General features: G+C 37.0%; 1 protein-coding gene across 7 annotated transcripts in view; it reads left to right on the top strand.

The window, feature by feature from the left end:
• Positions 1 to 21,039, top strand: part of RNF38 (ring finger protein 38) — a 50,374-nt gene extending 29,335 nt beyond the window's left edge. For 6 of the 7 annotated variants that reach the window (XM_042913279.1, XM_042913281.1, XM_042913278.1 and 3 more), the window contains 8 exons: positions 4,301 to 4,468; positions 5,727 to 5,897; positions 8,786 to 8,968; positions 9,232 to 9,338; positions 10,843 to 10,927; positions 14,442 to 14,563; positions 15,834 to 15,933; positions 17,576 to 21,039. In XM_042913279.1, the coding sequence (XP_042769213.1) occupies positions 4,301 to 4,468; positions 5,727 to 5,897; positions 8,786 to 8,968; positions 9,232 to 9,338; positions 10,843 to 10,927; positions 14,442 to 14,563; positions 15,834 to 15,933; positions 17,576 to 17,638 (999 nt within the window). In that variant the 3' untranslated portion in view covers positions 17,639 to 21,039. The remainder of the gene's footprint in view (positions 1 to 4,300; positions 4,469 to 5,726; positions 5,898 to 8,785; positions 8,969 to 9,231; positions 9,339 to 10,842; positions 10,928 to 14,441; positions 14,564 to 15,833; positions 15,934 to 17,575) is intronic. The other variant, XM_042913275.1, reaches the window with a different exon arrangement.
• Positions 21,040 to 22,778: the final 1,739 nt, after the last annotated feature.

Genomic DNA, 22,778 nt, shown 5'->3' with positions numbered 1-22,778 from the left:
TTGCTCAAATACAGATTATATGTACAGAAATCAGTAACTCTATGTCCATCAGTTGAATAGATAAAATATGGCATATCCATACAATGAAATATTCACTTAAATGTGTAGTGAAGTACTAATTCATGCTACACCATGGATTAACCTTGAAAACATGCTAAGTAAACCAGTCACAAAGGGCCACAATTATATGAAATGTCTAGAATAGGTAAGTCCATAGAAATAGATGAATTCTGTTCCCAGTATTATTATGGAAGCTAAACCAGGACAGAAGGCAAGAAAAAGAGTGTAAGAATAAGAACAAATAACACCATCACTATCTGCAGGTGGAATGATGATAATGCATAGAAAAATTGCAGAGCATCTTAGGTGAACATTAGAATTAAGAATTGAACAGATTGATAGGTTACAAAAACAGCTGTCAACAGTCAGTTGTGTTTTTCTATACCAGAATCAAACATAATAAAAACTTGTAAAAAGATATTTTTATGCTAAACAACCCAGATTGTTTCAAGAGATAAGCTGTGGTGCTGAAGGTGAGGAAGGGTGATGCAAGTGGCAGTTACAAACTTAGAGGTCTTCTAATTAACTGCAATATGTAAACCATTTTTGGATTCTGATCCAAAAAAAGAAAAATGCGTTTAAAATTTTTGATATTGATGACACAATTGGAATTTTGAACTAGAATACTTTATTTTTAAGGGATATACCTTATTTTCCTAATAATGCTATTGTGATTGTGTCTTCCAGGAATACGTACTAAAATATTTATTAAATGATGGATTCTTGGGATTTGCTTCAACAAAATACAGGAAAGGGAGAAGTTGATGGAAGTTGATGGGTTAATGGTTTTGGAGGCTAAGTGTTACATATAGGGGTTCATTACACTACTTTTGAGCATGTTTGAAATTCTCCATAATATTCAAGTAAAAAAGTTTCACTGAAAAGTCAAAATAGTATGCAGGAAGTTATGCAACAATCTTGGCAAAAGATGTTTAAGATTTCTATGTAGAAGATTATAAAACTTTGTTGGGGCAGTTTAAAGAACACTTATCTAAATACTGAAGGTTTGGCTTGAAAGATCCAATTTTGTAAAAACTGCTTGTTGTCAAAACTGACATGGAATAGATAAAAATAATGTAATGTCCAATAAATGTCCAGTAAGTTTTTGGTGTACCTTGGGCAGCTGATTCTGTAATTTCTATGGCATTTTATAAAGGACCTGGAATTACCTAGAGTGGGGAAAAGCAAACTACTGCTGGCTGTTTTTGTAGAGTTTTATTGAAATACAACTATGCTTGTTTATCATCTATGGCTGTTTTGTGCAGAGATTAAGATGCCCACAATCCTAAAATATTCACTTTCTGGCTCTTTCTGAAATAGTTGGCCTACTGACACTCTGGTCTAGTGATTCTCAAAGTATGTCCTAGATAATCTGGTGGGCAGAACATCACCTACACGTTTGTTAGAAATGCAAATTTTCAGACTACCTTAGACGTTGTGATTCAGAAACTCTTGGTGTGGACCCAGCAACCTGTTTTAGGTGATTCTAATGCCAGAACACTAAATAGGCTAATGAAGTAGAACATAAAGCCCAGAAATAAACCCACACATTTGTGAATACTTGAATGATAAATGACTTCAACAAATGAGTTGGAAGAAGACAGAATTTTTAATAAATGATCCTGGGACAATTGGGTATCCAAATGAAAATATGAAACCGGATCCTTTATCACCTGCCATTCACAAAAGCAGTTCTGGGTAGATAAAGATGTAAATGTTAATGGCAAAACTATAAGCTTTTGAGAAAGTAATGTAGCAATAGCTTCATGATCTTAAAGTAGGGAAGGCTTTCTTAAGACATAGGAAGAGTACTAATCATACATAGAACTGTTGATATATGGTCAGAAATAAACTTAAACATTTATTTGTCACAGGTGCTAAAGGAATTCAGGGAAGGAAAGGGAGGTCGGTCTTAGTAATGGTGTGGTAACAACTGGGTACAGTGCAGATCAATTTGAACCTTGACTCCTACTTAGTATCATACACAAAAATAAAGTTGGGTTCTAGATCTAAATGTGAAAGGTAAAAAATTAAGTAGTTAAAGGAGATTGCCTTCATAAGGTAGGCAAAGATTTCCTAAACAGGATATATAAATAGCCACTTAATAAAACCCCAACATGGTATATTTCATTAAAATAAAAAATTACTGCGTATCCAAAGATAGTATTTAAAAAGTGAAAAAGCAAGTCACTGCTTGGAAGAAAGTATTTGCAGTATTTTCATGGAAAAGGCTATGAACCAGAACATAAAAAGAGATTCAGTAAACATTTCCATGAAAATCAGATATGAATGCCTTTGAACATCATTTTTGACGGTTCTTTATCACTAAAGCAAAAAGACAAGTAAATAATTAGGTTGAATCTTTGATTGAACAGGTAGAATTGTATACATAGGAAAGTGATTTTTTAAATTCTGGAATTAAGTTGGATCAGATTATTAGTTTCAAAATACATAAAAATCTAACTTTTCTCATAGTGCTAACCAATTTATATGGAAATAGAAAAAAACCATTGACAATATAATTAAAACCTATAAACTTTAAAGGAGCTTTGAGGAATAAATTTTGTAAGAGTAATACATCTTTATGAAGGAAAGTAATTTCTTGAAGGACAGTACTATAGTATTGAATATGTGGCATAATATTCCAATGAAAAGCCTTAAAATAAAATTATGTGTCCTTTATAAAATAACATAACCTTTAACACAGATTAATAGAAATTACATAAGAATAAATGTGTGAAAATGGCCAATAAAAAAAGTATGGTAATAAGAATTTGTCTTCCTAGGTACTAACTTTTCTAGTAAGGTACTATAACAGAAGCAGCACAAATTTGGCACAAAATATAAGTGGGAAGTTACTGAATGGAAAAAGATGGTATTTCCCTTTATAGAGAAAAAGGACATCTTAATAAATGAAACAAGTATTTCAAGAAAAAATTAGCGCTTACCTCACACTATAAACAAAAACCGGTTTTAGTTGGAGTATAAATTAAATGTAAAAAATAAAGGTATCAGAAAATTTAGGAACTTATATGTATAACCTCATCAATAAAGGGAACTACAAAAGCTACACTTTGTGTCCAAGAAATATAAATTCATGGAAGATACACTTTAACCATTAAAAGGTTTATCAAAAGATAAAACATATGCTGGGAAAACAGTTTTATTAGACATGACAAGTAGTAGTTGTGTCTCTAAAAACAAACTATAAATGAATGTGACAGAAAACCTAATAGACAATGGGCAGCAAGTAAAGGATACAGTTTACAGAGCAAGTGCTGTTTTTGTTTTTTCATTCTTCAGGTAGGTAAGAACACTTGCAATGAAAGTACATCTACTTTGAGTGGAGGTGCTGGGAAATGGGCCTTATATAGACTGTTAGGACTGTGGCTTACTCAGCCTTTTGCAAAAAATTTAAAATTCACCCTTTACCCAGTAATCCCTCCAAAATAAATGAAACTACTAGTATGTAGGGATATGTTCAGTGATATTTTTTTTACAATTGTGTTTGTGTTGGCGAAAGAGTGAAAACAACTTGAATATCCCATTAGTATATTAATGATAGGACTGTATTGAGTGAGTGTACTTGAAATATCTGGCTAGTATCAAAAACAATGAATTGACTTTAACTCCCTTGAAGAGATCTCTACAATACTAAATGAAAAAAGTAAGTTGCAGAGCAATATCTCATTTTTGTTAAGGAAAAGAAAATAAACATGACATCGATTTGTGGATAATCGTGTATATATATATTTGTGTGCTTATGGAGCTTCAGGTAGGATAGGAATAAGACTGGCCAAGAGAGAAGGAAATTATTTAACTTCTTTTATACTACTTTACATTGTTTTACTAGTTGGGTTTACATAAAAAATTTTTTTCGTATTGGATGTGGCTAGATATTAGAAGGTAGGAGCTTTCATGTTTCAAGTTTCCTCTAGAAAAGTTTATTCTGTAAAGGAGGCAAGAAGACTTAATACATCAAGTCATTATTTTCTTGGCCTTTTCAAGTCTTTTTGAGGGTAGAGTTGAATCCCAGTTCTCTGGTTTTCATATACTATTCTTGAAACAGCTTTCCTATATAATGACAAAGAATATTCTGGTTGAAGCTTTTGGAGAAGTATATTGTGGAAATCTATGTAACTGAGAAGGGAATCAATAAAGGCCCAGATTTAAATTTTTAGTAGTTGATGTTTTACCCAAATAGCTGAAGTTCTAAGGTTCTGTTTTTCTTTCCTGATAGCTCCATCAGGGCACTGTCCCTGTTTCTTACACGGTAACAACAGTGGCACCGCATGGGATTCCACTCTGCACAGGCCAGCACATCCCTGCTTGCAGTACCCAACAGGTCCCAGGATGCTCTGTGGTTTTCAGTGGACAGCACCTCCCTGTCTGTAGTGTGCCTCCTCCGGTAAGTCCGCAGCCCCTCTTTAGAATGGCTAAGTGTGTCGTGTAAGCAAACAGAATTGAAGAGACTGCCTTTTGTAAAAAGCTTTTCACTTCCAAGTAAAGGGCAATTTTATTGCAACAGAAGTCTCAAAGTATACTTACAATGACAGTTTAATACAATTAGCTTTAAAACGATGTATTTTTACATTAACTAAATTTATACATATTTGAATATCCTGAAGATCAAAGCATGGTCCTTCATATATCAACATTGTTTATAATTAAACCTTGATAAAGGTTGAGTTGAGGGTACTAACATAGGATATTGAACTAGTTAGTTATAAAGTCTCACAGGCTTTACTGATCAACAGTAATAGTCTCAGCACTTACGGGATTCTAACAGGCACTTCGAGTGCTTGGTGTTACTTATTTAACACGAGAGGAAGCCCGCTGTAGTAAAAATGGTATCCCCATTTTCTAGGTGATGAAATTGAAAAATGTCCCAGAGACAATTAGTATGAGAGAACAGGGATTCACACCCACTTCTTTCTGCCTTTTAAGCTTATGCTTTATCCTTTATTCTACCAACCTCCAGTCCAACCTCCTTATTTCACCTCCTTATTTCACTGTAATCCAGAGGATTTAAATGACTGTCTAAGGTCTTCAAAGGAAAGCACTTTGCTGAATCTAAATATAATCCTAATATCCTTATTTCAATTTGAGATTAAAAGGAACACATAAACACCAACACTAGTTTAACTTATTTATCCCAAGCTAGGTTTGGTTTCTCAGTAAGAGATTATGGAGTCAGTGTACTAAATTAGCAGACTAAAATTATGAGAGACATAACATAAAGCACTTAACTGTGAATCGGGCTCTTAATAAATATAAAAATTCTAGAAATAAAAACATTTCTCTAAGATTGTAAAGGAGAACTTCTTGGAAAGGAAAGCAGTAATACCTGCTACTTCTTCAGTCAAGTAGAGAGGGCTTCCTCTTCTGTGCAACACTTTTCACCCCATTTCATAGGACATTAGGTGTTTTGACTAATTTGTGAGAACTGTATAAAATACAGAATTAAGTACTAATTACCAGTATTTTATTAACAGATGAAAAAATACACTTGTTTCATTGTTAATATAGGTTACTAAAACATTTTGGTATTTTGAGGGGGGTATGGCAATGATATTTCAATCTCAATGTATAGACTTTTAAAAAATTGTTACCACTGGTTATACATTCTGATACTTTTTAACAACAAATAACACTATCTTTTACAGATGCTTCAAGCATGTTCAGTTCAGCACTTACCAGTACCATATGCTGCGTTCCCACCCCTTATTTCTAGTGACCCATTTCTTTTACATCCTCCTCACCTTTCTCCCCATCATCCGCCTCATTTGCCGCCACCGGGCCAGTTTGTCCCTTTCCAGACACAGCAATCACGATCGGTAGGTATCTGCTCTTGTGTCTTTAATTTTCACAGAATGTGTAGAGACCCTAAGAGGCAGATTAATTTAGTAGATGTAATTTGTTACCATTTAAAAACTATAATTTAGATTCTTAAAAGAATCAGGGAATTCACAGACCTACAAAAAAATAACAAGCATATTTACCTACAATTAACTTGCTTTCTTAAATTTTCCTAGTTGTTTTTTTTTTTTTTTTTTTTTCCTTAAAGGGTGGGGCTTGAATTCACCCTGAGATCAAGACCTGAGCTGAGTCAGACGCTTAACTGACTGAGCCATCTAGGAGCCCTTCTAGTTCTTTTATATGTGTTTTGTATAATTTAAATTTCTTCTCTCATATCGGCAGTCCTGCAGGAAGTAAATCTGAAGAAAAATTCAGTTCTGTTTTTTCCTTTTATGTATTTCTGAAATAGAAAGTGAAAATATAAAATTGTTTATACTTGCCACAATAATTTTATTCATTTAGGCAAGTAAAGTAACTTTCTGACCCTCAATCTTTTTTTTTCTTAAGTCCTGTTTTTCTGTATTCTGATGAAAAGAAGATGAGATCGTCTGTTAACATAATTCTGTCTTGGGACTGGAATATAGCTAAGAGGCATATTTTGGAGGGTAGGGGGTTGGAGGAGGGATAAGCACTGTAGAAGAGGAAGGGAGGGCACAGGAAGAAGGTCCAGATATCTTTTGGACTGGCCATATTGAGCATCTGAACCATCAGGCATGGGTAAAGATTTCAGCCCTGTGAAAGGAACTTGACAGTGTATTCTACAGAACCTAACCATCCTTTACCAAGGATTTATGCACCAGACTGGGTCTCAGGTAGAGGTGAACTTAATGGCTGCTCTCCTGAAAACTGTAGAAGCCAATTTTGACAGAAGTTTGGCTAATCCAAAAAGTTAGAACTACTTCTACAAGAAAAGCTTTTATTAGAATCAGGGCAGGATTGATGCCAAGATGTTTCTTAGTTTCCATTACCTGGGAATTCAAGGTTAAAACAAAATTTAGCCATCACTTATTCCTGGGTTTGGAATCCTTTAAAAGGTCCGGTCACATAATCAATTCAGAACTTAGGTTGTGTTATCACAGTGTCAGCCGTTGTAATTTCTCTCAACCATGCATAAGCTCCCACATTAAAGTGTAACCACTTATGTTTGAATAATGTATTGATACTGCCTAACTGCAAGGAGAAGTCAGAGTAACATTTAAGCATAAATGTTCATAGCAGCATTATTCCTAATAGCCAAAAAGTGGAAAGAGTTCAAATGTCTCATCAGCTGATGCAGTGGATTATTTTTTTAACTATAAACAGGAATGAAGTACTGTTGTACTAAGTACAAGATGGATGAGCCTTGAAAACATTATGCTAAGTGACAGAAGCCAGATACAAAGGACACACATGATTTCACACATGTGAAATGTCCAGAACAGGCAAACTTTGGAAACAGAAGGTAGATTGGCAGTTGTCCAGGGCTTGGGGAGGACTGGAGAAATTGGGTAGTGGACTGCTTGATGGGCACAGGTCGGGGGTGGAGGGATGAAAATGCTATGGAATTAGGTAGTGGTGATGGTTACACAACTCTTGTGCATCTACCAAAATCTATTGAATTGTACTCCTTAGAGGGTCATTTCTATAGTATGTGAATTATACCTTAGTAAAGCTACTGTCAAGAAAAAAACATGCTCTGTGCTTTGATTTTGTACATTGTCTCAGTGTTCATAATACACTTTTGAAGTAGGCTATGAACATGTCAGTTCTGTAGATAATAAATAATGAGGTTCATGTTACATTATTTATATAAAAGTTACATGGCTGTTTAGTGACAACAACAAGGATCTGTCTGATGTATTAGAAATACAGCATCATGCCTGCTGAATTTTATCCCTTTTAGCCCTGGTTTTGCTTTATAAATATATACCCTATGTGGGACGCCTGGGTGGCTCAGTCAATTGAGCAGCTGACTCTTGATTTCAGCTCAGGTCATTATCTCACAGTTGGTGAGATCAAGCCCCGTGTTGGGCTCTGTGCTGACAGCGTGGAGCCTGCTTGGGATTCTGTCCCTCCCTCCCCCACTCATGTGTGCATGCTCTTTCTCTCTCTCTCAAACTTTAAAAATAGATAAATATATACTATGCTCAATTTCATCTCTTAAAGATTAAGTGCCTGAAAATTTTGTGAGTAGGTAAGTGTGTATGACTAAAAAATAATTTTAACTTTCATATGATTGACTTACCCTTTTTGTCTCTTTTTAAAGAGAAGTTTCAGATAATAAAAGAACTGTATGGGGGAGCCTGACTGGCTCAGTTGCTAGAGCACTTGACTCTTAATCTCAGGGTCATGAGTTCAAGCCCCACGTTGAGCGTGGAGCCTACTTCAAAAAAAAAAAAGAAAGATACCTTTGTTTGTTTGGTTTTTTTAAATTTTTTTTTAATGTTTATTTATTTCTGAGACAGAGGGAGACAGAGGATGAGTGGGGAGGGGCACAGAGAGAGGGGGACACAGAATCCGAAGCAGGCTCCAGGCTCCGAGCTGTCAGCACAGAGCCCAACACAGGGCTCGAACTCACAGACCGTGAGGTCATGACCTGAGCCGAAGTCGGACGCTCAACCAACTGAGCCACCCAGGCGCCCCAAAGAAAGATATCTTTGAATGGATAGTGGAAATGTTTAATGACGTGTTTCAGAAAGTGTCTTATTGAAATCCAATTAAAGACAGGAAGATACTACAGTCTGTTCACATGTATGAATTTAGATTGATATAAACATGAAGAAATAAATGGCCTTAAAAGTGTTTTGTGGGTAGTTAATTTTTATTATTATAAAACACTCTCTAAACACTAGGTATCTAATATACTGGAAGTATGTTAATATATTAGTTTGCGTTTTTCCTCCCTCAGCCTCTGCAAAGGATAGAAAATGAAGTGGAACTCTTAGGAGAACATCTTCCAGTAGGAGGTTTTACTTACCCTCCATCGGCCCATCCCCCAACATTACCTCCATCAGCTCCCTTGCAGTTCCTAACCCATGATCCTTTGCATCAGGAGGTGTCCTTTGGAGTAGTAAGTTTTCATTCATTGTTATTAATTTATTACTTGCTTGGATAACTTACGCCTAACTTTTATGTTTTAAACTAGTTGTGTCTGTGTTAACATTTAAGACATAGGAAATGTGACTTAAAGAACTTTGTAGATATTTTGGTTTCTTTGGGTTTTTTTTTTTTTTTTTAACTTTGTTGGTTTTTTAAGAAGAGAGACTGTTTGACAGATTAAATAGTTGCAAAGGTGGAATGATCTTAAATTGTTTTAACATTTTCCCCTTACAGCCTTATCCTCCGTTTATGCCTCGGAGGCTCACAGGACGTAGTAGATATCGATCCCAGCAGCCAATACCACCTCCCCCTTATCATCCCAGCTTACTACCATATGTGTTGTAAGTTCTGTTTTTCTCATTTTAATGAATTCTGAATTTTTACACCCTTGAGAGTTTATTTTATGAAATGAATATCTTCTCTGTGATTTATAATTTAGGCTGTGTTAGATATTAGGTTTTTTTTTTTTTAACGTTTATTCATGTTTTTAGAGATAGAGACAGAGCGTGAGCAGGGGAGGGGCAGAGAGAGAGGGAGACACAGAATCTGAAGCAGGCTCCAGGATCTAAGCTGTCAGTGCAGAGCCTGACACGGGGCTCGAACTCATGAACTGCGAGATCATGACCTGAGCTGAACTCGGACGCTTAACCAACTGAGCCACCCAGGCACCCCCAGATATTAGTTTTTATTTAATGTTGAGTGGTTGGGGTGGGGGACCATTTAAAGGTGAACTAAAGAGAAGAGCCAAGGACAAGGGAGAAGTGGGAGAGGAAGAAATTTGTGAGCCAGAAAATAGGTTTAACAAATCAAAAGGTAGAAAAATTGACAGTTTTTGCCTCTTACGCAGCTGTCATCACTTGTCACCTTTGATTATCCAGCTTTCGATGCTGCTGCTTTTCTCAAGGGAAGAGAGAAAAGTTATCTGTGCCTTAGAAATATTGTTAGGATTACATTTGTAACATACACCCGTGGGTTAAACGTGATAGCTCTTTTTTTCTCTCTCATGGAATGAAGTTCAGAAGTAGACAATTCAGGGATTGTTTGTTACCCCATAACTGAGGAATGGTTCTACCATCTTCAAAATTTTATGGCTTTCTCTATGTGATTAAAGATGGTTCCTCAAGTTCTAGCCATTACATCTATACTCCAGCTAGTAAAAATGAAAATGGATCTCTCTGCCCATCTCTCAAGGCTACTTCCTAGAAGTTGCATGTCTTGTACTCCTGCCTACATCCCATTGGCTAGAATTTAGTCTTGTGCCTATAATTAATTTCTAAGAAGGGTAGGAAATGTTTTGTACAGAGGGCCATGTGCCAATGTCACACTATTTTGATAATTATAGCTTTATTATAAGTCTTAAAATCAGACAGTATCAGAACTTGGTTCTTAAAATGATTTAAAGTCTTGAATGATCCATACAAAGTTTAAAATCAGCTAGGTTTCTACTAAAGCATAGCTTGCTGGGATTTTGGTGTAGGGACTGCATGAAATCTGTAAATCAGTTTTGGAAGAGAATTGACATCTTCTAGTCCACTCAACAGTATATTTCTTTATTTGTTCATTTAAAAAAAATTTTTCCCAGCAGTGTTTTTAGTTTTTAATTGTATAGGTCTTGTACATGTTTTATTAAACTAATCCATAATATTTCATATTTTTTATGCTATTCTGAATGGTATTTTTAAAATGTCAGTTTTTGTTTATTGCTAGCAAAGTCCATTTCATTAAAATTGCCACTGAGTAACACTGACCGTTCTTTATCCCTGTAGCATTAGCCTTGTTCTTCCCACCTGTTCATTGAAGTGATGTACCAGTGTATCAATGCTAGTTTTGATTATTTCACTGCAGATCAATGCTTCCAGTGCCACCTGCAGTGGGCCCAACTTTCAGCTTTGAATTGGATGTGGAAGATGGAGAAGTAGAAAATTATGAGGTTAGTAGGTGAACTGTGAGTTTGTTTGCATAGTATTATACACAAAAGAAGTATTTTTTTACTCATTCACTCATTCATCTAATTAAACATGTATTAGATAAATCGTTGTACATTTCACAATACAAATATATCAAAAAGTGGTTAGCATCCTTAAGGATATTTCTACATGTACCACACAGCTGTGATAATGAGATAGACTTTGGTCCTGTATTAGAATTATATATAATTCCTTTGAGAGAATGTACATGAGAAAGCAGTGAATTATGATTGGATATTCTGAAAAGATTTTGTGGAAGCACAGTTGTTTAACCTGGCTCCTGAAGGATGGGAAGGCTGCTTTATGCGTGAGATTGAGGTAGGAAAGTGCTGGATATTCTTGAGGAACAACATTGGTGACTAAAGTGAATATTGCGGGAGGAAGGTGCCTCCCAGGTGCCTCATATTATTGGAGGTTAGGAAGAGGAGGTGCAGTTTAGGGGTTGGAAGGCAACTTTGTATTGTTGAATGTGAGCGACAGTGTCACTTTGTTTTGATACTGCTAGTTCTCTTTCTCACTCCATCCTCACTCAGTCTCTATTTGGACACTGTGAATAGAAGCTAGAGACAGGGAAGAGACACATACATACACACACATACACAATCTTAAAACACCTTTAGTTTGGTTTTTTTTTTTTGGTTTTTGTTTTGTTTTTAACACATGTGAAAGAGATCAGGCCAGATGGTATAATATTCTGTAGTTTTCAAAATGGTATTGTGTCATTTTCTTTCTATATATATAGTCACACTGCCCTGACCTTTGGATTTCATTTCCATTTAATTTTTTTAGTATTTTATTTACTTTTGAGAGAGAGAGGGAGGGAGTAGGGGGTATAGAGAATCCCAAGCAGGCTCCGCGTTGACAGCAGAGAGCCTGATGCAGGGGTCAAACCCAGGAACTGTGGGATCATGACCTGAGCCAAAGTCAGATGCTTAATTGACTGAGCCACCCAGGTACCCCTCCATTTCCAGATTTCTAGAGAGATAAAGGGGCTGTAAAGATTTTCTGGTTTTGTTTCTACACTGATGACTTTAGTTTTCTGCAAAGGAGTTAGTTGTCCTTTGGGCATTCTGTACTAAAAGGAAGTCATAAGTCATGTCGCCAAAAAAGACAGCTCTTGATTAAATGATCATGTACCCATTAATGAAAAAAACCGTGATATACTATCCCAGTGTAAGAAAAATATTTTTATTTGGCATTACCTTTCTAAACTATATTTTAGGTTAAATATGTTTGATCTTCTGCAGTCATACTTTAATCCAGTCAAGAATTTTTTGCTTTTCTTGTTTTGACCTAAAATCCAGTTTAGAAAGGTATTCCAGTGCCAAATAAAAAAATACTTTTGCATTCTTGCCTAAGTGCCTTTACTCCCTTTGTCCTTCTGCCTAAGAACTTTCCTCCTCCTCCACATTTAAAACTTAGCCATCTTTTAAGACCCAGCTAGAAATACTACGTCTATGAAAGGCATTTCTAGTCCATTTCCAGATCCAAATGAGTTTCTCCCTCCTTTTTGTTCTTAAAGTTCTTACGAAACCATGCGTACTGGGGCGCCTGGGTGGCTCAGTCAGTTAAGTGTCCAACTTCAGCTCAGTTCATGATCTCACGGTTCAAGAGTTTGAGTCCCGCCTTGGGCTCTGCACTGACAGTGTGGAACCTCCTTGGGATTCTCCCTCTCTGCCCTTCCCCCACTTATGTGTACATGCTCTCCCTCTCTCCTTTCCTCCCTCCCTTTGTCTCTCCCTGTCCGTCTCCCTCTCTCCTAAAAAAGTAAGTAAACCTAAAAACAAAAAGAAAGCCATGCAGACTTGTCATGTTCTGCCTTCAGGTGTCTTGCTTGCTAGATCATATAAATTCATTGAAGACTTGATTATCATAGCCTCCACCCAGTAAGGGCTTAATGATCATACTTTATTGAATATAGTTGTCTTAAGTTGTTTTCATTGACCCAAGTGTCCTGTAGTATAAAACAGTTAATACCAGCTATATTCTAAATTTTATGTGCTAATTGTAATCAGCATCAATTAAATTTAACAATTTGCTATCTAACATTTTAAAAGGACTTAGGGGCATGCATGGTGAAGGAGGAGCAATTTATTTAGATGACCCAATTCTCCAAATAAAGCTGTATCGAAAACAGCATTGTGGCTTCAAATATCACAGCATTAATTATTGAGATTTTGGGAAGTTGATTCTATTCCTCTCATTGTCCATCATCATTTCATTGTTATACATTCTCTGTGTATACCCTGTGGTAGCCTAAGAAAGAGGGGAAAGCAGCATACGAAAGACTGGAAAATTGTAGAATAAAGCAAAATGAGTAATTAGAACCAATGAAAACTGGGAGAAAGGAGGTACTGTTGTAAAATCAGTAAGTGTAATAGCAGCCATATATTGAAACATAACAACTGTCTTAAAATCCATGAGTTCTTAGTGATGACTTCAAAAAATAAAAGAAAAAAACTCATTGGCCTACCCTTTTCTATTTAAATTATGCTACTGAGTACAGTTTCATATGGGGCAGTTGCTCAATATTAGTAATATTTCATCTAATTAAGAAAATGATAGAATATTACCATTTTGCCATCTTTAATGGATTAATGGTCCTAGGCATGATGAGCCTAATGGGAATAGTTGAAGCCACCAATTTATAGGAAGTACAGGGGACAGGAAAACACAAATCTTGGGTAGGTAGGTTCAGTCAGCAAAAATCAGACTGTGAATTTGTACAAGCCATTGACCCGGTTTGTTCAACAGAACAAACAGTATCTAAAAAAAGATACTAGAGACCTGTCAAACAGTGGTAAGGTACGGATTGATTTGGATCCTGATTTGAACAACTATTTTTAAAAGTGTTTTCGGAAATAATTGAAACAATCAGAGATGCTTAACATTTAAGGAATTGTTAATTTTTTAGGTGTGATGTTACTGTGATTATATTCTTTTAAAACTTCTTTTACTTTTGAAAATGGTGAGTCTCAACTTGAGGACAGTTTTACTCCACCCTGGCCCCCAGGGTATTTAGCAACATCTGGAGACAGTATTGGTGTGCTGTTACTAGCATCCAGCAGCTGGAGGCTGGGGGCTGCTACTAAATATCCCACAATACACAAGGACAGCCTCCCTCCCCCCCCCACCACCAATGAAATTTTGTCCAGCTCAAAATGTCAGAAGGGCTGAAGTTGACAGACTGTTTTAAAGATATACACAGAACTATTTTATCAATGAAATACAATATTTTACTTTTGTTTCAAAATAATCTGGGATTTAGGAGTGGACAGTACTAGGTGAAATTAGCCATGAATTGTTGAGTCTGGGTAATTGGCATGTGGAAGTTCATTATGCTGTTTTCTACTAGTGTATGTATTAAAAATTTTCCATATTAATGATAGGGTTGCGGTTTTTTGTTGTAGGGGTTTTCGATTATTGAAATAGAAAACTTAGAGATTAAAATTTTTACTCCTTTTGCCCCCTTTCTAGGCCCTCTTAAACCTGGCAGAGCGACTGGGAGAGGCTAAGCCTCGAGGACTGACTAAAGCAGATATCGAACAGCTTCCTTCTTATCGGTTCAATCCTAATAACCACCAGTCAGAGCAGACTTTGTAAGTACATTTTGCCGACGTCACTCTATGTGAAATTTCCTTTTTTACCTTTATAAAATAAAAACTTGAAAGTCAAAGATAACTTGATAAATAGTCTCTATTGCATACCCTAGGCCTGTTCCGTATGGTAGCCACTAGTCATGTGTGGCTGTTTAAAATTTTAAAGTTAAGTTTATTGCACTAGCTAGTGATACTGTGTTGGAAGATGTTCAACATTTCTGTCTCAGAAAGTTTTGTTGGACAGTGCTGTTCTGTATTTTGAGGTTGCCTAGAAATTGTTTTTGATTATTTTATTATTAAAAAAATTTTTTTTAATGTTTATTTTTTTTCTTGAGAGAGAGAGTGCAAACAGGGGATGGGCAGAGAGAGAGGAAGATGCACAGAATCCAAAGCAGGCTCCAGGCTCTGAGCTGTCAGCACAAAGCCCGATGTGGGGCTTGAACTCATGAACCCCGAGATCATGACCTGAGCCAAAGTCGGATGCTTAACCAACTGAGCCACCAGGCACTCCACTTTTATTTTTTTAATGTTTATTTTTGAGACAGAGAGAGAGAGAGTGGGGGAGGGAGAGAGAGGAGGAGACACAGAATCTGAGCTGTCAGCACAGAGCCTGACGTGGGGCTCAAACCCACAAATCATGAGATCACGACCTGAGCTGAAGTCAGACGCTTAACCAACTGAGCCACACAGGCACCCCTAGAATAGTTTATGTAAGATTGAAGAGTCTCATACATGTAAAGATTGAGGTTTTTACCTAAACACTCTGCTTATTATTATCTTTAATAACAACTTTATGGAGATATAATTCACATTTAAAGTGTACAGTTTGGGAGTGCCTGGGTAGCTCAGTCAGTTAAGCGCCCAACTCTTCATTTCAGCTTGGGTCATGATCTCACGGTTCATGGGTTCGAGTCTTGCATTGGACTCCGTGCTAACATCGCGGAGCTTGCTTAGGATTCCCTCTCTACCCTTCCCCTGCTCGCTCTCTTATTCCTCTCTCAAAATAAGTAAATATTAAAAATATTTGTTTAATTAAATAAAATAAACTTTAAAAATAAAATTTTCGTGATGATCTCTCAGTAGAGCAAAGCACTCTTACTAAATGTCTTAAGGTTATGATTATTTCAGGGTATTGATAGATTACTTTGTCTTAAAATTTAAATGACATTTTGAAAAGTGAGATGGTAAATGGTGTTGTAGGCTTCAGTAGTCATAACAAAATAGGAAACCACTTGGTTTTATGGTTAAATGATCTTTTTGCTTTTTTTAGGTGTGTAGTATGCATGTGTGATTTTGAGTCAAGGCAGCTACTTAGAGTTTTACCCTGTAACCACGAGTTCCATGCCAAGTGTGTCGACAAATGGCTTAAGGTAAAGAGATGGTATCTGTGAAGAGAGTAACATTGAATTCTTTTTTACTGACTGTAGTTTTAAATCCATTGCTTGTGGAGGGTGGGTAAGGGGACAAAATTTTCAATGATTTCTGTGAATGAAGAGAAAACATCAGTAAAAATTAACTACAGTCATTAATGTGGGAGTAACTTGAAAATGAGTTATCTGTCCTTGGTCATCAGTGTTTCCTTTCTCATGGTGTGTGGGGACAAGGCCTGAACTTGACGGGCCATTTTTCTCTTAAGAGTTTACAGGTGGACCTCACTGGAGCTCCTTTGTCAGAGATTTACTTGGGAAATAAACCTCTAGTGCTTCTTACTTAATTCTGATCATTTTTTCTTTTGTAGATCTGAAAAACCCAAAGGACACAAGTTCTATATTTTATAATAGTAGAATGAAAATATGATGCAGTAAAATAATTTAAAGATGATCAACTGTTTTTTTGTTTGTTTTGGTTTTGGTTTGTTTTTTTTTGAGCATTCTGATTAGGAGATAATACCACTGGGGTAGAGAAGTTTACAGTTTGGTGAGTAAGACAGAGAAGTTAAAATAGAATCAGTCTTTTCTCTGTGAGCACAGATTAAGGGTGCCCAGTTTAGCCCAAACCGAACCCTGAAGGCAAAGGGTCTTAACTTTTCAGAAGAAGAAAGTATTTTATGTACTCACAACCCTGTCATGTGGGAACAGAGACTGACCCAAAAATGACAGATTCCGTATGGCTGATAGCGAGAGTGGCAAGAGAAGAGCCGTTCAAAGCTATGGCCAGTGAGTGACCGGCTTATGAGTGTGAGGGAGTGTGGACTTGATCCCAGAAACAGTGTGGAAGGCTGTGCTTGAGATTGTGTTTTAGAAAGACAACTGGCCACTGTTCGGGGACCAGAAAGGGAGAGATCTTTCTGAGAAATGGGGAGATGGAATAATGGGTCCTGGGCTAGCCAGAGAACAAGTTCTGGCAATTGGATGAAAAGAGGAGGACTGATTCGAGAACTGTCAAAATGTAGAAATGGGAATATTTGATGAATGATGGATGTGGAACGTAGAGCAGGTAATGCTTAGGTTTCTGCCTTTGGCAACTCGAAAAATGGTGGTGCCATTTGTTGAGATGGAGTTTTTTTTTTTTTGTTTTTTGTTTTTTTTTTTTTACATTTATTTATTTTTGAGAAACAGAGTGAGACAAAGCGTGAGCAGGGGAGGGGCAGAGAGAGGACACACAGAATCTGAAGCAGGCTCCAGGCTCTGAGCAAGCGGTCAGCACAGAGCCCGATGCGGGGCTCGAACCCACAGACTGTGAGATCATGACCTGAGCCGAAGTCGGACGCTCAACCGACTGAGCCACCCAGGCGCCCCTGAGATGGAGTTTTAAGCTAGTTATTAAATCTGAACTGGTGATAGGTAATCTTGTTGGTGTGATAAAACAGACCTATTAGGAAAATCCTCAGCTACTAAGTCTGAGTTGATGGTGTATTTTTTTTTTAAGAAAGATTAAATGATTACTTTGTACCTTTTTAAAGGAATAAAGAATGTAAAAACTATATGGGAGGTAAAAATAGTTTATTGCTTTTGACGTATTTCATTGTGTGACTCACAATTCGGACAAGTTTTTTTCTCTTTTATGTTTTAGGCAAATCGTACTTGCCCAATTTGCCGAGCTGATGCTTCAGAAGTGCATCGGGATTCAGAATGACCAACCTAAGAGCACAAGTTTAGTTTGGGTGTTCCTCATCACATGTATATACGGACTATCCATTGAACTTAATCTGTGTGGCTTCCAGCCCTCCCTTTACCAAAAGGGTCAATGGACCTTTCTTTGCACTGTGTGACTTAATCAACTATAAAAGCTTACAATTAGTCTTCACAATTATGGGATTGTTATACTAACCGTGTGATTGGAACTCCAAAGACTTTTTCTTTAGCTTAATTTTGTGTGTGCACTAACATTCCCTGGTTTTTGTGTGATCATTCCGAGTGTTGCTGCAAGATTACAGTGGACGTGATCTTTTAGCATGTGCTTTTATAAAAAGTGGTAGCTCCAGATGATATAGCAATCTACCTTATATAGAGCCTTCAGAAACTGTGAGTGGAAATGAATGCAGCGTGTGACTGTTGGTGATAAATGTATCTGTGTGAGAGAGAGAGTGTGTGCGCAACTACTTGTGTGAGGGCATGGTCGCTAACGTGTGTCTGAGATCCTATGTACCAGCATGTACCAAGAATGTGTGTGTAGTTTTAATTATGCTGCAATGTATAATCTGGTGTGTTATTTAAACAGCACTAGTACTGTACACTGGTTTTTTCCCTTGTGTTTGCTGTTGCACACTGATTGCTAAGGGTGCATCAATGATAAGCATTGAATACTCCATCCCCTTCCCTCCCAGTGAATGGAATGAGAAAAGCCTTCTTCCTTTGCTTCAGGCAGCTGTCACCTTCTCTTCGTCGGTGGTCCCGAGTGGGTCACTTAAGAAAAAAAGTGTAACAGATTCTCACTCCATGAACCTGATTTTTTGATTCTGTTGTGGGAAAAAATTTTGTACTCTCCAACTTGCTGTTTCCAAAAAGAAGGTGCAATATCATACATCATCAGTTAGCAATATTAGCATTTCAATCAGTGATTTGAATGTTGATGGTTTGTTTTTTTCCTTTACATTTCCAGTAAGCTTCTTACAGGAAGCACCTGTGATTTTTTTTTTTTTAATGTTTAGATTTGTAGTCTATTCTGAAGATATTTGAGTAATATATTTCTAAGACTACCGCTCGTCCCACGAAGTCTCACCTCCTTTACTTCCACCAGAACAAAATTTGTTAACTAATTCAGCTTGACTTCTGATATGTTCTTTGTTAAGCTCTCATAGGCAACTAAAATATTTTAAGAAAACTCTATTTCTGTTCGTATTGATTCACCTGCCAACCTCCAATTCTGAAAGTTGTCTAGTAGTGCTTCTCCTGGAAACCCTCATTTCCAGGATGGGTCAAGTGCTGTGACAGCTTGAATTCTTAGACCTGATGTGCTTTGATGTTTTATTGCTTTTAAAAATTTTTTTTTGTTTGAGAAAAATTTAATATAACAGGTCCAGAATACTTGCAGTATAAATGAAGATTTGATTTTTGTATAAAAAATAATGCTGTAAAACAGGAATTGACCTTCATTTAGTCGATCTGAAATACATAGCTGTGTGGGTTTTGTTTTGTTTTTTGTTTTTTTTTTATAGGTTCATTGAGCATCATTTAGATTGTTTAAAGTCATTTTTCCAGCCATGTTTCAATTCCTCTCCTTCTGTTGTATTCAGCATTGTCTGCCTCTTCCTGCAGTTGGTGTCATTGCTTTGTTCGCAGTAGCACAAGCTGCATAATCCCAGTCAGGACTGTGAGGACTCTCCGCCAGCCTCACTCAGCTCTCAGCTGGCTCTGTGTCAGTTTTCTCCTCAGACAGTGTTAACGACTTGTTACTGCCATGCTACTTGCCTTCCCTTGAAGTCTCCATAGACTCATCCCAGCTTAGAGTTCAGTAAAGTCAATTCACACAGAAGCACAATTTTGCCCTTTTCCAGACACTGTTGCCTCTATCTAGTCATACAAATAGGATTTTGCACACTTTGTTTGCCCCTGTATTTGTCAGTGCATCAGAAATACATCTCAACAGTAGTAAAGTGCACGTTACTTTTAACTCATTGGGACACTCCCCACCTGTTCCTGATGAATAAAAAGTGTGTTAAAGACCAAAATTATTGGCATAATAATCAGCTACATTACAAATCACGTATAGTTTAATCTTTTTTTTAATTAAAAAATCATGTTGAAAATGGCAAAAGCCCATCTTATACATAGACTCTTTTATATAGCTGCAAAAAATTTATATCTGTACAGATCTAACATAACACTACTACACTCAGTATTCATTTTATTGAAGCATGCAAGTAAAGCACTTTTTCTAATTTATATAGATACCTAATTAACAAGGCACATTGTACTAATGACTAGGAAAAGTAGCCTTTTCTCCCCTCCCTCTGACGATGAATTCTTGTCATACAATCCCTTGTCCAGCAAATTTTTGAGAGGCATTTGGCAACTTAGGAGGCAGCAGGGTCTATTTTGGTAAAATCCTGGATTGTCGCCCTCTTGTGACTGATCTCTCTTTGGGAATGTCTTTCTGTGCATGGGGCCCTTAGAGATGTGTACAGACTTGCTTATTAGGTGGGTAGTGCGGATTAGGAGCATATGTGCATGTGCTCTGAACCAGCTCACGCCAGCCACGGTGAGCGCCTGTGTGGCGACCAGAAGAGAAGGAACAGTTGATTCATGCCCGGCTGTTGCCACCTTGAGCGATGCGCCAGGTAGCAGGCAGATGTTGGTTTGTTGCCTTCTTCCTCTTTTCTCCTAAAACGATATTGGCTTTACCATCTTAACTCTGCTGTGGGGTTTCGTTTTGTTTTGCATGAATAATCATCTTGAAATTTTTTTTAACTCTCTCCCCGCCGCCCCCACCCGCCCCAAAAGAACAAAACAAAAAACAAGTCAAGGCCTCCAGGTATCAAGATCTCATTAGGATTTTCTGTCCTGAATTTTTCTTTTTTTTTTTTTTTTTGAGCAAAATCTGGAAAATGTGAACACATATTTAGATTTTATACACTCTCTGAAACGTGATTTATTAAGATTCTTAAATTTGGGCCTCTTACAGTATTTTGAATGAGATCTACCAACTCACTTAAAGAGAATATTTTTCACAGATATCTTTAGGCCTTCATTAGAAAGCTATTTTCCCCCCTGTTGGTACATTTGGTTACCTCATTTTGCTGTTTGTTTCAGATTATGAAAGCTTACAGGGGTGTTTTTTGGAATCATTTGCTGAGTCATTTCCTGAAATCATATTCCATTGTATCAGTTAACATAGTTTTAAATGTACGTATTATAAATATCTGTAACCAAATCATTTGAAGGCTTGATAAATTTTTAACAAAGTTTGTACATTTTTTATGAAAGTTACTAGTAATGCTTTACTAAGTAGTGCAATGAATTTTTATTTTTAATCCCTGTGCCCAATTTTGGAGTTGAGAGGGTTGTTGGTAATAAATGTATGATGTACACTTAAAACATTTTTTTGTGGTTCATGTTTGTGTTGTGGAAGGGGTAGGGTTGTGTGTGCCTGGAGGGAGGGTGGTAGCAGGATTCCAGCAGGAAGATAGAGCTGCTGAGCTACTAGCAGCCAGATCTCATTTTTAGACTATAATTCAGATTTTGTTTCTGCATTTGTGTAGACGTCTTAGAAACTCAAAAACAACTAGCATTACAACACGTAGAACATAATTCTATCTTCTAAAAAGCCAAGAAGATAGCTGAACGTAGCCACACATGTGGCCTAAACTCACCGAACAGTAGGGCTACATAAGTAGGTAACTAGATTTCTTTCTTTATATGTTGACCATAAGATGCAGGAAAGAAGATTACAGTAGGTAACCAGGCAAAGTTGTCCACATTAGCTACAGCTTACATCCAACTTCTTGTCAGCATGATAGGGAAAGAGGAGCCTCTTTCATTTTCCGTACATGTTTGTGTAATTCCTTTCCTTTCACTAAAAAGGAAGAAAATAAGAGTAATCTACTTCCGTGTACATGCTGACTGTGTTACTTGAGAAGGAAAGTAGACACAAGATACAAAAAATTGAGGCGAAATAATCCCACTTCCTTCCGTTCCCTCTTTCAGGAAGCATTCGTTCTTTGGCTTAATTAAGGAAGGATGATGCCCTCTGCCCGCTCCAGTAGTTAACTGGTAGAGGCATTCAGTAAAGTGACCAAGTCCTGATTGTTTCTCTCTTGTATCCAGCATATTTGAAAGAATGTTTGTGTTGGACTTTGAATGCCTCAAGAAACCCAAAGCTGGTGCTGTCTTACGGCAGAGGCATTTTCTACTCAGTAAATACCGGTGCGCTCTCTCGTGACTCCTTACCTGCAGTGAAGGCAGGAAAGCCCATGCAGCTATTTGAGCCTTTGTAATTTGGAGAGTCCAAGTTGAGATGTGCTGTAAATTTATACACTGGATTTCAAAGACTTGGTGTGAGAAAACATAAAGTGTCTCATTAATTTTTATACAAATCTGAAGGCCTTATAAGCATAGGTCCTGTGGGAGCATTTAAAAGCCAGCTCTCTTTTCCTCTGCCATGGTGATGGCAGCTCTGAGTTCTGAGTCACTACATGGGAAAGAGCTCTCCTAGAAGAAGCCTCGGGACTCAGCAGATTTTCTGTGAGCAATAGAGGCCCTTAAACAAGGTGTGAAATGTGGACTCTTATCAGGACTTCATCTTTGCCGATTTATTTCCCCCTTTTACAAATCTTTTACATCTTAAATTCTTAACTATGCTTGACACTACTAAACCACTATTAAACTGGTGTTTAAATGTGTCAGTTAAACATCACTGGATACAATTACTTCTTAACAAATCACAAGACCTGATTTGTACCAAAGGAAAAAATTCTTGTGAGAGTCTGGTCAGATCACTGCAAGTGTTTGGGGTCTCTTGGATATTTCACATAGACTGCTGTCCAATACAGATGTAATGAGCCATATGTAATTAAAGGTTTTTTAGTGGCCGCATTAAAAAGTCAAAGGAAACAGTTGAAATATTTTTAATATATTCTGCCTAACCTACCCCAAATATCTCAGCATGTGATTAGTATAAAGATTAATGAGACATTTTACGTTTTCTCATACCAAGTCTTTGAAATCCAGTGTATAAATTTACAGTACATCTCAATTTGGACTCTCCACATTTCAAATGCTCAGATAGTTATCTGTGGATGGTAGCCATTATGTTAGGATCTAGATAGCTGGCCTAC

Source organism: Panthera leo, chromosome D4, assembly GCF_018350215.1.
Source record: "Panthera leo isolate Ple1 chromosome D4, P.leo_Ple1_pat1.1, whole genome shotgun sequence".
Classification (NCBI taxonomy): domain Eukaryota; kingdom Metazoa; phylum Chordata; class Mammalia; order Carnivora; family Felidae; genus Panthera; species Panthera leo.
Note: the sequence above shows the minus strand (reverse complement) of the source record. Positions and strands in the feature narration are given on the sequence as shown.